This window comes from Xiphophorus maculatus, chromosome 3 (genome assembly GCF_002775205.1).
Source record: "Xiphophorus maculatus strain JP 163 A chromosome 3, X_maculatus-5.0-male, whole genome shotgun sequence".
In the NCBI taxonomy this organism is placed as follows: domain Eukaryota; kingdom Metazoa; phylum Chordata; class Actinopteri; order Cyprinodontiformes; family Poeciliidae; genus Xiphophorus; species Xiphophorus maculatus.
The window spans coordinates 28203548-28219074 of NC_036445.1; the positions used below are offsets into that span (position 1 = coordinate 28203548).

A 15527-nucleotide genomic window follows, 5' to 3' on the forward strand; every position below is an offset into this window, starting at 1 on the left:
TTGGTGACTCATTAATCCTCTGTCCATCATATGGTCTCAGAGTATCACCCCATTTTATAGACCCAGCAGGGGCATCACCATATCCCTCTCTGGAGCTCCACTCCGCATGGCCGATCCCTATCACACAGAGGTCATGCCACGAACAAAAGAGCCTCTGTGATCAAGCCAGCATTGGGCTAGCAACGTCTCTATTAGCACAGGCTGCTCCTGCTGCAGGAGTGTTTGAGTGATTTCTCCCGGTGGCTGATGGAAGAAGGGTTGCTGGGATACCTGAACAATAGTGGTATAACATCTATACCCAAAATGAGAACGATTAGATGAGATTTTAGTTGTAATTTTGCCATTTCCACTTTTTTGTTCTTTATTTTCCAATAGAGTGCTACTTTCATCATGTCTCATTCTAAGATGGCTCACAATGCCAAAAAGCCCTTAGAGCTGCAGTATGTAACTTTTAGAAAGATTTTTATATTTTTTTACATATTTGTTCAAACTGTCACCATGTCATGACAGTAATATAAGATGGATAATCTGTGAAAACATTGAGCTCCTCAACTTTTTCCCTGTGCTGCTATTGCAGTCTAAAGAAATTCACTGCTCCCAGTCAAAAACAACCAATCAGAGCCAAGAGGAGGGTTTTAGCGCTTAGTCATCCTTGTGCATGCGCTGCTAAATGTGCCAATTGTTGAGAAACAAGTTACTGTTCCACAAAAACCATGTATCCGCTGGTGGCCTTGCTAACTGGCCTTTGCATCCCCATCAGGATCTTCTGAAGGGGTGAAGCTGTATCGTGATTGATGGCGCTAAGATCCTCCTCCTAGTGCTGATTGGTTGTTTCTAGTTAGCACTGGGAGTACTGGAAGAAGGAGCTCGATTTTTTTTTTGTGTTTGTTTTTTTTCTACTGAGCCATACTATAATGTCATGACATATACAGTTTCAACAAATATAACTATATATATACTGTACATATATATATATATATATATATATATATATATATATATATATATATATATATATGAAAATTCTTTACAAAAGTTTCATACTGCAGCAACAAAGTCTTTTTCTGAAGTGTCTTAATATAATAAAAGCTTCACACGCCTATAAAATCACCCAGAGTGAATGAAATTTAAAACTAGATTTTAGCACCATTCGAAGCTAACAGTTAGCCAGTAACCAATATTCTCACAGCATTAACTAAATTGCTAGCATTTTGTCTGGCACTTTGTTGCTGTCTCTCTGGTTTACCAAGCAGCCGAGTATCTTTTTTTATTTAGAAGAAAAGTGATGGAGGGATTCTTTAATACTATTGTAATGAAGCGTCTCTTTGCTCGGCCTGTCAGTCTTAGCCAGCTATATTTACAATAGAACATAAGAAAATGCAACTTTGTAAACAGAAATGCCTAAGCACAATGTTTAACACACTATTAGCTGGCATTTAGCAAAGCAGCTAATCCAGGAGCTCCATTTATTTTCCTTGGTGTTGACTGGCTGTAGCCCTAAGAGTGGAAATAAGGCATACTAATTGTAGAAGTTAGCTTCTGATGTAGTGCTAAGATTGTCTTCACTGTGTGTATAAATTACATATTAAGGTAAACCTGATGTTTGAACTATTCAATTATCCTGTTTATAGAGGGACTGGCTGGATGTCGTCCATAACCCATGTGAATCCCAGGAATAACCTGTATTTCCTGTCTTACTTCAGTGTCTCAGGCTCTTAGCAGTTGCTTAAATTTCCTTCACCAGATGAAGTTGTGGTGATAGCAACAGAACAGTGCTTAGAGAGACAATTTTTAAAAAAGAAAGAAATGTTGTGACGTTTTACTGTCCCGTCACCCCCCACCTGGACAGGAACCCTGGTTGAGAGATGGTTTCTATATGTCGAGTACAGGGTTCCTCAAATCCAGGCTTCACAGATGATGTGCGCCTGGTCCAACAACCCGAATAAAACCTCTGAATTACCTCCTCAGCATACAGTCAAGTTCACCAGAGTCCCACTGATGACCTCAATGTTTGACTCTGGTGTGTTGAAGCAGAGACGTATATAAAAGTTGCAGTACACCTGGCCTTCATATGTTTATTAAGAACGTACAATCATTAAGTCAAGTCAAGTTTATGTATACAGCACATTTCAGCAACAAGTCAGTACGAAGTGCTTTACATCAATCATAATTAACAAAAATCTGTAATTAGACAGTCCATTCTATTTTAAAGAAAAGTAAAAGAAAAACAGAACTACAATAACCCACTCATCCCACCATCTCTCTCTCTTTTTTTTCTTTCAATCACTTCTGTGAATTGACCTGCATTCAAAGTTGAAAAACAATAAAGAAACAAGTTGGTAGTTCTCGGATGGGCTAGGAGGAACACTGGTGAAAAAAAAAGTCCAGATTTTCTAAGGATGAAATCTTCCCAAATAGAACATTTTAGAAAATGAATCAATAAAATTGATTTATGGCCTAGCCATAATGCCCAACATGTTGCAGACCAGATGGAAAACAAAAAAACAAGTTATTTAAGTTTAGCCATCCTTTAATCTAGTTACTCTAATATAAAAATAAAACATTTGAAAAGCTATTAAAAGGAATCAATTGTCACAAGCTAAACTTTCTTTTTGTTTTCTAGTAAAGAATGGTTGCTTATATTTCTTGTCTCAGTTCACATCACAAGCGACACACGTGAAGTCAAACCCTCACTCTGTTGTTTTGGGCGGTGCAGTGAGATGCAGGCGTCCTCTCCGCGGCGTCGCTGGCCATCTGAACTCCGGAGGAGGCTCGATAAGAGAGGCAGAGGCAGCAAACATTCCTCTGGCCCAGTTCGTCATCGTTCCCCCCCCCAAAGCTCCACCAACCCTCAAGCCCCCCCTATAGAAATGCACCGTCGAGCGCGGGTCACACGGAGAATGTGACAGGATTTTAAACAGTACACAACTAAATATAGCAGGGACGCCACTATCAGAAAATGAGTTAGGAGTGTGGTGCTGGTCGTTTAGAAAGTCATTATTCTTATCATTGCTGTCTCTGAAATAATTTCAGGTCTCTCCATGCAATGAATACTGTATAATAAGCTAAACATGTGAGAATGCGGGGGCAAACTTTTTCGCAATCTACGTGGCTCTCGAGAAGTCGCCCCTCCTCACCCTGCCGGGCCTCCCCCCCCCTTTTTAATGTCTGGAATATTTCATTCCTTTCCATATTCAGGAAGGCCCACCAGTATCTCTATCAGTCTGAAAATGCTCCATTTAGTTACTATCTGCTAGAGTGGGGAAGTGAGATGCCCTTATTCTGAGTCTATTAAACCTCAATTCTATCTCATCTTATCTACCTAATCTCTGTGTCTTATTGACCATGAAGTTTATCTGTAATCTCCCTTTACTCTTATTATCTCGCAACACTGTAGGTCTATTTTCCGGCGCTGCTGTATTTTTGCGAGCAACAGAGGAAGAATCATTTAGTTGTACACACGGTTCTCATTCAGCTGTGTAATGGAATGTGTACAGACCGCGCAGTATAGAAATGTATTTCCCCCCCCCCCACCCCACCCCACACACACACACTTCTCTCGCTTTCTCTCACGCCGTCTTCATTTGCCTCGGCAGAAGCTTTTAACGCCAGTCATACAAGCTCCCCCCCACCCCACACCGCCCCACCTCGCCTTGATACCGTGATATTTATCTCCTGGTATCATCCTCAGCGATGGTGGACTCATTGAGTCACTTCACGCCTCACTTCACTCCTCTGCGAATCAGCAGAAGGCATCAGATAAGATCATAAAACTGTATCCTCATTTAAAAAAGCGCCACTCGGCCCTCCGCAGCGTCTATTAGAGAGCCGGCCGCTAATTCTTTTTCATGTCCGGGGCTCCTGCCGACGCCGGATTCTACAAAGGAGTAATTTATAAGACTAATGAAAAGAGCAAGCGGTTTGTGGACATCAGGGGGGGTCCCCACTCTTTTTTTTTTTATGAGGGAAGAAAGAGAAACGGGAAGAGGCCCGCCGGCCCCGTGATTTTCTTAGCTGAAATTATTGCCTTATTAAAGCTGAAGGGTCCAGCCGCCCTCCTGCAACAAGAACAAACACCGAAAGGCTTGTAGAGGAGATGAGTGCGCCCTGTTGGAGTGATGAAGACACAGGACTCAGGTGACAAGTGGGACATGAAATGCATCACTGGTTGACTCTACTGTTGCATTTTTTTTGCAAGAAACTTAACAAGGTTGTAGAAAAAAAAGAAGCTTTCTGGAAAACTCTGGAATTGGGTTTGGGATTTTTTTTAATTTAGGTATGGAAAAAGAATGTCTATTATAGTAAAATGTCATTTCTAGACTAAATCCCTTGAACCGTTGTCTGAAATGGAAACCATTGTTTCCTTCCTCCCTTCTTTGCTTCACTGTGTCCTTCCTTCCTCCTTTATGTCCTTGTGTGTTTATACCAGTTCCACGTCCATGCTTACTTATTTTCTTCCTTTTCTCTCCATTTCAGCCTAGTGCCCTACCTTTCTTTCCATCATCGTTTCCTTTTCTTTCCATTATTTACTTCCACATTTACTTCTTTGTTGCATCTTTCCTGATTTAATCTTCCTTCTTACCCTTTTCTGTCCTTTGTGTCCTTCCTTTCCACCTTCCCTGTGACTCTTTCCAATTTTATTTCCTTCATTTCTTCTTTCTTTCCTTTCTTCCTCGTGTCATTCCTTTCGTTCTTCCATGCTTTCCTCACTGCCTTTTGCTTTACTTGTATTTGCCTTTCCTATAGTCCTTCCTTCCTTACTTCCTTTCTTCAATATTTATTTCTTCCTTCCTTGTGTTCCACTTTCATTCCTTGTTTATTTCCTCCCTTTCTTGCATTTGTTGTCTTTTTTCACAGTTCCTTCCTTTCTTCCTTGCTTCCTTCCTTGCTTCCTTCCTTGCGTCCTTCAGTCTGTCACTTTCTAGTTGGTGCAGGTTCCAAACATGAAACCTGCCTGTAATGTAAAGATTCTCAGGAAGTTCATATCTTACAATTTGTGGCAGGAAAGAGAACTCTAGAAACTGAGGTCTGGGAAAGTATGGAATTTGTTTTTATAAAATGTGTAGGAACTGTGTTAAAAGGACTTTTTTTTTTTTTTTAGGTATATAAAAACTGCTCTACTGCCACTAAAAGCTCCATTTCTGATACGGTTTCTCCTTTATAAATATAATAAAAAGCTAATTCTGTCCTTTGTCCCTTTTTTCTTTCTTTTAGAAACAAACTAAAACTCACCGTGTTTCATCATTTCTCTTTTTTTATGGTAATTCCCAGAGGAAAAGAAAAAAAGAAAAACACACCGCAGACGTGTTTTCAAGACACAGAAATGTGTGCAAGATGCACCATTATCTTAATAACATTCAGGAGCCGGGTGAGATGTTTTTTTTGTGTGTGTGTGTTTTTTTCCCCCCTCTAAGAACTAATACAATTCAGGTAGCAGTACAGTAATTCCATCAACAGCAATTGATTGAAGCCAAAAATTGTAATATGCAAATACCAAAAAGAGATGTACAGCTACGAGCAAAACTCTGAAATCATTTAGATTTAAAGAAATAATATTGCACAGAGAGAGAGAGAGAGAGGGGGGAAAAGAAAAAATTAATCACACGGAAAAGTGTCTCCTTTAAGATTGCACTGGTGTATTACCCGGAGGCATAGAATGTAAATGGAAAATCAACATTGTACCCTGTGATAAGGCTAACAAATTAATAAAAGTATTTTCTTTCCCCCTCCCATGCTGATGCCTGTATGAAAAGTCTAGAAAGGATCTTTTTCCCCCCCCCCCTCTCCATCTGTGTGAGGTTTTGTTTTGCAGGTAGAAGGATTAACACCAGGCTCACCTTGGCTGCGTGTCAACTCGCTTCTCTCACCAGCACGCCGTCACAAAGGGCTTCAGCTGCAGCTACAGTGGAAAGACTTTGTGAAATATTGCAGCAAAAAAACCCCCAAAAACATATTTTTATTGTCTGCACCTGAACTAAACGCCTGAACGTAGATGGAGAGCGTAGACAGTTAGGAGTTGCATGTGAATGGGTTGGATTGCAAGAAGAGCAACACAGAGAAGCAGAAGTTCTTTATTTATTCTTGAAAGCCTGAAGGATGTGATGAAACTGCTGAACACATTCCCCCCTTATGTGTGTGTGTGTGCGCGTGTGTGTGTGTTCCCTTAGGTCCTCTGGAAGATGGCCTCGAGGAAGAAGAGGAGGAGTGCGTCTCGGAGGAGAACGAGCTCCTGGCCAAAGACGAGTTCTCGGTGGAGGAGAACTTCACGGCCGAGTTTGAGAGCGAGAACATGAGCTGCGAAGACATGGAGTACTTCTGCAACAAAGGTGAGAGGGGGTGGATATTAAGCATAACGCTGACTGCAAAACCCTAAAAGTTAACTTAAAACTTACTCAAATATTCCTGGCGGAGCTTGCAGGCGTTTGAGTCATTCCTTCAGTCCTGATATTTGATTCCGAGAGCGACGGTTTGATCTGAGAGGAAGATGGCCTCGCCCCTTTTTTAAAAATTTGTTTGAAAAATTCGTTTTGTCAGAGATGGCGCTGTGAGGTTCGGCTGTGGTATACCCCGGGCCAACGAGAGGCCTTGCGCACGCTCGCCAGCACCTGCCGCTGCTCCGAGGTCCAGCACTTTAAAGCGCCGCGGCGTCGCCAAGCGCGCTCCGGTCCTCTTTGAACTGCAATTCAATTAGATTGCCTCTTTGTGTGTTTGTTTCATTTCAGTCACACCTTGCCATCACAGGAGCTAATTTGCGGTCTGCTTCGGGTTACAGTGTGAAGATGACAGGCTCCCCGCCCCGTATCCCAGCCGAACCGTCCTCTTCTTACCCTCGGGTTGTGTGGCGCTCGCTGGCCCCAGGTGGGCCCCCCCTCCGCTCCCGCTCTCGTTGGCGCACGAAACCCTCAAATTTGACTTTTTAATGAAGAACCAGCGCTTTGAATGTCTGCCCCTTCGTTCGTTTTTCAAAGGAAACATTTTGTTTAGAGCTATTCCTTCCACACTTCTAAACTGATGTGCCTCGTGGGATTACATTAGTCGGGACAAAACAAATCTTTCATGTTTCGGGTAGGCTTCGCCCCAGTAATCGTATCAATACCGTTTTTCTTTTGTTCTCGGGGGAGGGCGAAAAAGTTGCAATTGTTTAGAAATTGCAATTACCGGCGACGTCTCGGTTGTTTCGTCCCGTTTCTTTGTTTTTCTCGTATTGTACCCTTCCTTAAACTTCAAAGTACTGAGCCTCTAATATACCCAATAGCCATGAAATAGATGGGTGGTGTATACAATGGCGGCTACAGTGGTTGAAGGGACGAAAAAAAGTCGAAAAGTTCCGGAAATCTTCAAAGAACCTTGAAAGAGCCGCTTGATACTCCCTTTGTTTTGGATAAAACCTCCCGAAACTAGAACTCAAATCTTCTTTCCGTGTTTTTTTTGTTTTTTTTTTAAACAAACTCAACACTACACAGCAATCCCAAATGTCAAATACTTCTTTCCGTGGGCATTGGTAATCTGTTTCTTGTCACACACAAGCCTTAGCAGTCAGATTTTTTTGTATTACTTCCCTATCTAAGCTTACAGTAGCTAAGTCCCCCCATTGCCTCCTAAGACCTAAGCGATGTACTATCCACTGCTCGGTTCTCCGCGTGCCAAACTCAGTGCTATCTTCAGGTGTAGCCGCACCCTCCCTCCCTTATGATCCTTTCCTCAATTAGATCTGTATAAAACTAATGTCATAGTGGCTTAAATTTACCCCACTTATGTGAAATTGCTGCGAATTAAACGGGATGCAATCCTGGCGGCATTAAATGGTTTAAGTGTGTTATTCCTCGACTATAGGAAGGGAAAAAAGAAGGAGAGAGAGCGAGAGAGAGAGCCCTTGATTAACTAAACCCTCTCAAATGCGATGGCGTGCTGTAATTAGCCCTGAGCGGACTTGAACGTGGGTTTTAAGGCAGCCACTCATCCCATGGCCTTTATCTCCGGCTGCTTCCCCGAGAATAAGGTCTCCCGTGTGAGGTTCCTCCACTGAGCAGCGGCTCTCTGGTCTTAGCTTAGCCTTGTATCTGTGTAGTCACTCTCTGAAATGGGCTTGTCAGGGGGACCTAAAACCTCCATTAAAAGTTTCAGTCCATAATAGGTATTAAAAAGCTGTAGGAACACAAAGAGGAGTACCAATTTTCATTAACATATGAAGCACTTATTAACTTTGATCAGAGAGCGGTGAAGAAGCAAAGCCGCTTAAAGGCGCAAAGGTCAGGAAGTTGAATGCCACCAAAGACTCAGCCATTTTGCCTTACCCTCGCAGAAAAAGGGGACTCCCCTAGATAAGTGTGCGGAGCACCTTGACGTCCCGTTTTTGGTCCGAGGCCGGGGAACCTTGAAGCCTCTTCATGGTTGAGTCCTTCATTGTGCCATGTGCTCTCATGGGATTTTTGGGGCTATTGACATATCAGCGCTCATTTCTTCCAGACCTTCCCAAAGTCACTTCCAGAAGTTGCATCTCGGTTTTCTGCGAATCTCTTCACTTCATCGCCGGTTGCTTAGGCTCCAATACATCTACATATGAGATCTTTATTATTCTCTTTTAACACCTGTACAGTGTCTTGCAAAAGTATCCACTCTTTTTCAACATTAATTTTTCACATTTTCTCACGTTGCAAACACAAACGCCAGTGTATCTGATTGCCTTTTGAATAGAGATGCACTGATTGATATTAAAATCTGTATCGGAAACGATATTGAATAGAAATCCAGGGTGTCGGTGCCTGATCCCAAAGGACAGATGTGTTCAGTTAAATTCTGTGCTTTGTGCTCTGAGAGATGTAATGCTTTATTACTTATTTTACATTATATTTAGAATTCGTAATTGAATTTTCTGAACCATTTCAAAGAAGGTTTGTTGCAGTTTATTTTTTACATGTTTGAATAAGGTAGTCAAACTATTGTTTTTGTCTCAGTTTTCTGAAGTTCTGTTGTTTTTTTACATGTTTGACCAAGCTTGTGAAACTGTTGGTGTATTTCAGTGTGCTGGACTGGTGCAGAGTTATCAAATAAGTTTGCAATTCAATACCTTTATGTCTTTTTTTAATTTTTTTTTTATAGAAACAGTTTAAGTCAATTCGGCACTGTTGTCCTGCATCGGATCGGTATCAGTCGAAGCTGAACCTCGGATATCTTCGTCTGTATCGGAAGTGAAAAACGTGGATCGGTGCATCTGTACTTTATAAGAGAAAGAGCAACACAATGTGGAATAATATTGTGAAGGAAGTGGAAGGGGGTAAAAAAAGGAAGCATGGTTAAATTTTACAAATCAAAATGTGAAAAGTGTATATATTCAGCCAGCTTTTTGGCAACAGTGAGACATGGTAGTGGCAGCGTCATGCTGTGGGAATGCTTTTCTTTAGCAGAGACAAGGACTCTGCTGGTCAAAGTTGATGGGAAGATGGGTGTAGACTAATACAGCCAGCAAAATAAACGAGATCAGGACAGAGGTTCACCTGCTAGTGCCTTCAATCAAAATGCATTCGAGTGTGGCCAGTCAAAGTTCAATGCTACATCAAAATAACGATTCTGAGGCATAAGTTGGGAGTAAATGCTCCCCCCAAAGGATTTGAAACTGTAATATCAGCTACAATCATATTAAAACTGCTAGCTGTTTTTATTTAGTTATACAATACTTTATGTCGGTCATATTCAGTCCCGATAAAATATGTCAAAGTTTGGGACCTAATTTTGATAGCAATTGTGGAGAGGTTAAAGCATGCAAATTGGAGAATATTTCAAAATACGTTCACTGCCTTCGATTCGCTTGAATCTACCTAATTAGTTAGCACTTTTTCGTCAAGCCATGGCAATTAATTGGGTTAATTGTGACACAAACCCACGTTTATTAAAGTCCAACCTCAAGAAGAAGGTTTTGCAGTGAAAGTCTTTGTCGCCTCTAAAGGAGTCTGCTGTGCTTAAAACACTCTGCTCAAAACAACTGGGGAAAAACAGATCAGCACCCCGTGGAGAGCAAACGAGTTTTAACGTTCATGGCATTTTAAAGACAGCCTGTCCGCCTCTCAAAGTCGCAAAGACAAATGGACTAACATATAAAGAAATAACCTTTCTTCTCTCAGGTGATTAAACAAGAATCTTACCTGAAACAAGTTCCCCTCAATTTCACATTTATGGGAGCTTTTTCTGTTTGTGAAAAAGCGTGCAGATCAACACACACACACACACACACGCACACACCCCCACACACACACACACACACACACACACACACACAAACCAACAACTCCACAGCTAAGATTTATTCCCGGCTGAAAGCGCCAGTCTCTGGAATTGTGAAAAAGACTCCTTTTCAGTGGCATATTTTTTTCTTCTTCTTCTTTTCTTTTTTTACTGAAACTGTGAAATTTCACCTTGCTGGTTTACCCCCTGTTTTATTGCTGGCTATATGTGGAGTTCAGCACAGGATGTTGCCACAAGCTGTTCCCTTTGAGCGGTCCAAGTCTTGTCTGATGACAAACGACTTCCCATCTCGGCTGCGACAGTAAATCTACATGTCACTTCATGTGTCTCATTTCCTCTGTGTAAAAAAAAAACAAAAAAAAAAACCTTTTTGGGAAATCATATTCCATGATTATATTTATTTATTTTTGCCCTAAGACTGCATGATGTTTATTGTCGCTCCCTGTGTGTCAGGATATATCAATAACAACTAAACGTGAACGCTTGCGCTCCCGTGCGCCGTCCTCTACAAACGACAGGAATTCCAATGGGGTGGAAACATTTTATCAGAGCAGAAGTGGCAGGTGAAAGCAAGGGCTGCAGGACTTTTGGCGTAGCGGATGAAAAACCCACCTTGACCCCTCAATATCCTCTCTGTGAGGAAATTCGCTCGCTTCAGTCGGAGGCATGGAGCGGGGCAGGGAGAGAGCCCTAGAATTAATTAGTCTTTGTGTAACGCAGAAGTAATCAGAATCTCCTGCAACACAGGAGGAAAGATCGCCTTTCACAGCTGCCAGTGCCCAGAATGGTAAATGTGGAATTTTTAATGCACAGTTGATGCTGGAGAATATGGGGAAATGCTAATTTGCGGCGCGATAAGATGAATCGAGTCATCCCTTTAGCCCCATTTGACTCAGTGGAGGAAATTAATCATTAATGTTTGTTAAGTATGACAATCTAACTGGGCCAGATCTACATGCTCAAAGACTGAGGCAGAACGAGATAAAGGCCCGGGCTGCAGACAGGGAGGAAAACTGCCAGATTCTGTAATGATGGGAATTTATTGGCATTTAAAGAGACAGTGCCGAGGCATTTCTCTAATAGCCTCCCTCCGATGGAGTGCTGGGCCCGCCACAAATTGCATGCAATTCCAAACCCCCACTTTTTTTTTCTTCTTTTTTTTTTGTCAGATAGCAGAGAAGTCTTACAGCTATGCTTGACTTTAGTGAAAAAAGGTTGCTTTCTGGAATTGACTTCATCTGTTGCGGCATAATCTGCATCAACATGGCAGCATCCCGTATCAGAGGCGGAAGGAAGGGGGAACAGCAGTCCTCCAATCAAATGTCCTGAAATCATGAAATCATGAGTGAAGGGTTTAGAAAGTGTGGGTAGGTTCAAATTATAAAGCCAAAAACTCCAGAGTATTCCTTTAAGGTATAGCTCAGATTGATATCATGTAAAGTTCTGTGATATTATCAGTAATAGTTCCCTTACCTGAAGTAGACAGATATTTTATCGAGGGGTGCAACAATTGCAGTTTTATTGATTACCAAGCTTTAAAAAGCCTGACCTGCAAATTCAGATTTTGAAATGTTGCTAAATATAGCAAGAAAGTCACTGAGTTGGTAACAGTGGGGTGGCTATGAGATTGGCGGATATGATCGGCTTCACATGCAAGTATCGGCCGATCTCTGAAAATTCATGAAATCGGGGACAATTTATTATTTAAATTTTTTTTTTTTTTTTTACCCCTCCAGGAGGTCTTTCTGTGGGCTCTAGTGCCCCTTATATGAAAGTAGGCTGACAGAAAAGGGGGAAGGAGAGGGGGTCGCGCTATCCCCTACGCCACCACGGCACGCCCAACAGACGATTTATCGATACATCCCTAATCCTATCTCAATGATAGAAAAATGACATATGTAGAAATGTTAGCTGGTATCAGTTGATTGTAGATATTTCAAAACTGTTTAAATTCATGGGAACCCAATGTTATTTAGGTTCTGAAACTATTAGATGTGTTCCTGGTCCAACACACCTGAATCAGTAGAATGAATTCTCTCCTCTGTCAAGTTGTCCAGAGTCCTACTAATGACCTGATTGCTTAACTCGGGTGTGTTGAACAAGGGACACAGCTAAATGTTTGTCACGTATGAACCTGCCGAGATCATACCATGAAGGGATAGTTAGGGACAACTGAAAGTAGCAGGAATGACTGAACATTGGAAATCGTATATGTATAATATAAACCCAATCCGTTCAATGTCCGTCATGCTCTTTCCAACCCCACAGGCATCTCCTCATCCCTTCATCCTGAAAGTGTTTAGTTACAAAAGTAAAAGTTGGTTTTCTCAGGTTGTGGAAGTCAGGCTAACGTAACGTTTCTTTGTCATATGCACAGTAGAAACACGTTTCTTGGTTCTTGGCACTACTTGCAGTTTTCTGCGTTCCTGTTGCGTGAAATAACATCTAACCCATTGCAAAATTTGTCCAATGTATGTGGCTGTTTTCTCAGCCAAATATTGCCTGTGTAACATTGCATTGATGGAGGCGGTGACAGAATGCCTGTACAAAAGTCCAAAAGGTGATCCACTCTTGACGGACTTGTGCTTTGTTCGATTTGCCTCAAAAGATAGCACTTGGAGCTGGGAAATTATAAGCAAAACAAGCCAAGAATTCGGTACTTACCCCAAATGTTAATTGAAATTGAAACACCAATATATTCACAAATATATTTTAAAGCAGTATTTGTGCCACTGAATTGATGAGATAAAAACTCTTAGAAGCTAATCAAAGTCTTGTATTAGCCACTTTCACATTCTAAATGTGTGGTAGCCATTGTAGATGCTAAACCATCTGGTTTAGGTAGGCATGCTTCGATTTTTGTGGTCAGAATTTCGAGTTAAGCAATCATTTTTGTTGCAATCTGATTTCCTAGTATAAAGAAAAAACATAATTAGAGAGGACTAGTCATAGACGATGGAGCGGATCGCTAACACAGTCAACCTTAACCTGAGTAACTTTAGTGAAGTTACATGGACATTGTTTATCTTACTAAACAAAATCTAACATAACAACTGTCTCACGTGAAAGAGCAGACATTTAATATAATTAAAATATCTATATTTCTCACTGACATTAACATTTTTAGCTTGTATTGAATTAAATCGCTAAAATCATCTAACGCAGAGGCCTCATCTGATTAGCTGTTAGCCTTTTGAATAGTTCTGGGGATCACTTCACTTTTCTGCAAACCTGCTGCAGTATGACATCTCTCTCTTAAGAAGCAACAACTCACACCACGACATTAGCTTCCAAAATAATTTATTGTGATACATTGACGTTGCGGCCGGTCTTTAGAATCTGTGGTCGGGATTAGAGAGCTCTGAGCTCCTTAAAGTCACACACCACAGATTGACATTTTTCAAGGGCTTTTCTGAGCAGAGACAAAGCTAAAAGGGAGAGGAAAAAGCCAATATGACTTTGTTGCTACCTTGCTCGAGGAATTGTTTGTGTAAATCGCCTATAAGCTTATTGACCCGAATGCGTGGCCCGCTGCGTGCGGCTGTGATTTGGCTGGAGAGCCGTCCTTTGATGGAGCAGCGATAGGGCTGATTTTAACAGCTCACTGGCTCCTCTTCCATGCCCGCCAACCCAGAACGCAGCGGGCCGCTCTAACTCGCCTCGCCTCACCTCCTCTCTCCAGCCCCCCCCGTCCCTCCTGCCCTCCTTAGTCTTCCTCCACTCATCCTTAAATGCGACCATTCGATCGGAATTGCGAAAGGGGGCCCGAGCCGGACGTAAATTACAGTCGATAATGTCGAGGAAGATCATTGACAATCTGTCTTCTTTGATAACACCGCAGAGGGTTTCATTTCGAATTATGAAACAAGGCTGAGTCTCGATTACTTAGAGCACAAATGAAATGGAGCACCTCAATCAGTCGGTTCATATCAGATGGATCTTTCAAAATGTTAAGCTGCAGCTGCGAAACAGTGGAATGCTGCTGCAGCGTTTCTTCCACTTCTCTGCTTTTTTTTTTTTTTTTTTCCTACCGACATTTGGGCCCGGAAACTTCATCAAAGCCTCGTGACATTGTTCCCTGTGAGGTTGCCTGGGCGATTGTGTTTAAAATGCACTGCAAACTGCATTAGATAGAAGGCAGAAAATCCTTAATCACTGCTTAATTAAGGAATCATCTTGTAGCTTCATTTCCCGGGCTGTAATTAAACACTTCCAATACGTTTCGTTACAGGGCTTAGCATGTTCGCCTGAGATCAAGGTAGTGCCTTTAATGTTATCTCGCCAGCTCCTTTTTTTTTTTTCCCCCGCAAACTCCGCTCCATTGGAAGGAACTGTTGATACACGCCTTTGTTATGCTCATCATAATACGAGCCTGGTATGCTAAAGAGGTTCTCAGGGCCCAGCAATAAATAGTGGGGGGAATTGAGTTGAGTGGGCTCCTCGTTAATACACTGGGAGGAAGGAGGAGCGGAGGGAGAATTGCCAGCCCAGGCAGACACTTGTATAAGCAAAACTGGGTCATAATGACCTCATGGACTGTAAGTAGGACATTTCTGAAGGCTTCCCTTCAGTATCACTTTTTCTTCTTTTTTTTTTTTTTTCCCGTGCATCTTCTATTTTAGTGTGAGGCAGAAAGCTGACATCCTTTTGGCCACGTTTGCTGCCTTCTTTGAAGTGAGCCATGTCAGAGGGAAAAAAAAGCTAAACAAGCACAGTGTGAGTGCTTGATCTGGAGATGAACCAAACTGAGGATGGACAGTGTCCTGTGGGCTGTGGCACAGGAAGTGTGACAGCACAAAGCTGGAAATCACAAACATAAAGTAAACAACCAACGATAAGCTTTTTATATAGCGACGGTTGCGGCATATCGAGCTGGTTCTCAGGTTGAAAAAGAGTATACATTTTCATCAATCTGGCCATGTTTATGGACACCACTGGTAAAGATGTGGAAACAGCATTCAAACAAATTTACATTTTATTGAAGTGACATATTGGCAGTTGTAAAAAAATATATATTTCAGTACTATTCTTCACTGAAAAAAAGTCCCACACGTGAAAATAATTGTCCTAACCAAAATCACCACTAGCACAACGATTGGAACGCTCCTGAGAAATACCTTCAAAATACAGTAACAATGTGTATCCGCAGGGTTTTGGGACTAAAACCGCTCATGAAAACTGAAGACCCCCCTCTGAAAATACCTAGAACTGCAGATTTTAATAATTCAGACACTAAATATCACTTAATATGCTTAACATGTACAGTAGAAACTGTCGTAGCACTATCG

The 15527-nt window shown here is 41.7% G+C and overlaps 1 protein-coding gene across 3 annotated transcripts in view; it reads left to right on the forward strand.

The window, feature by feature from the left end:
• zfpm2 (zinc finger protein, FOG family member 2) overlaps nt 1–15527 on the forward strand; it is a 169040-nt gene that overhangs the window by 39214 nt on the left and 114299 nt on the right. For all 3 annotated transcript variants that reach the window (XM_023330746.1, XM_023330747.1, XM_023330748.1), the window contains exon 2: nt 6168–6326. In XM_023330746.1, the coding sequence (XP_023186514.1) occupies nt 6168–6326 (159 nt within the window). The remainder of the gene's footprint in view (nt 1–6167; nt 6327–15527) is intronic.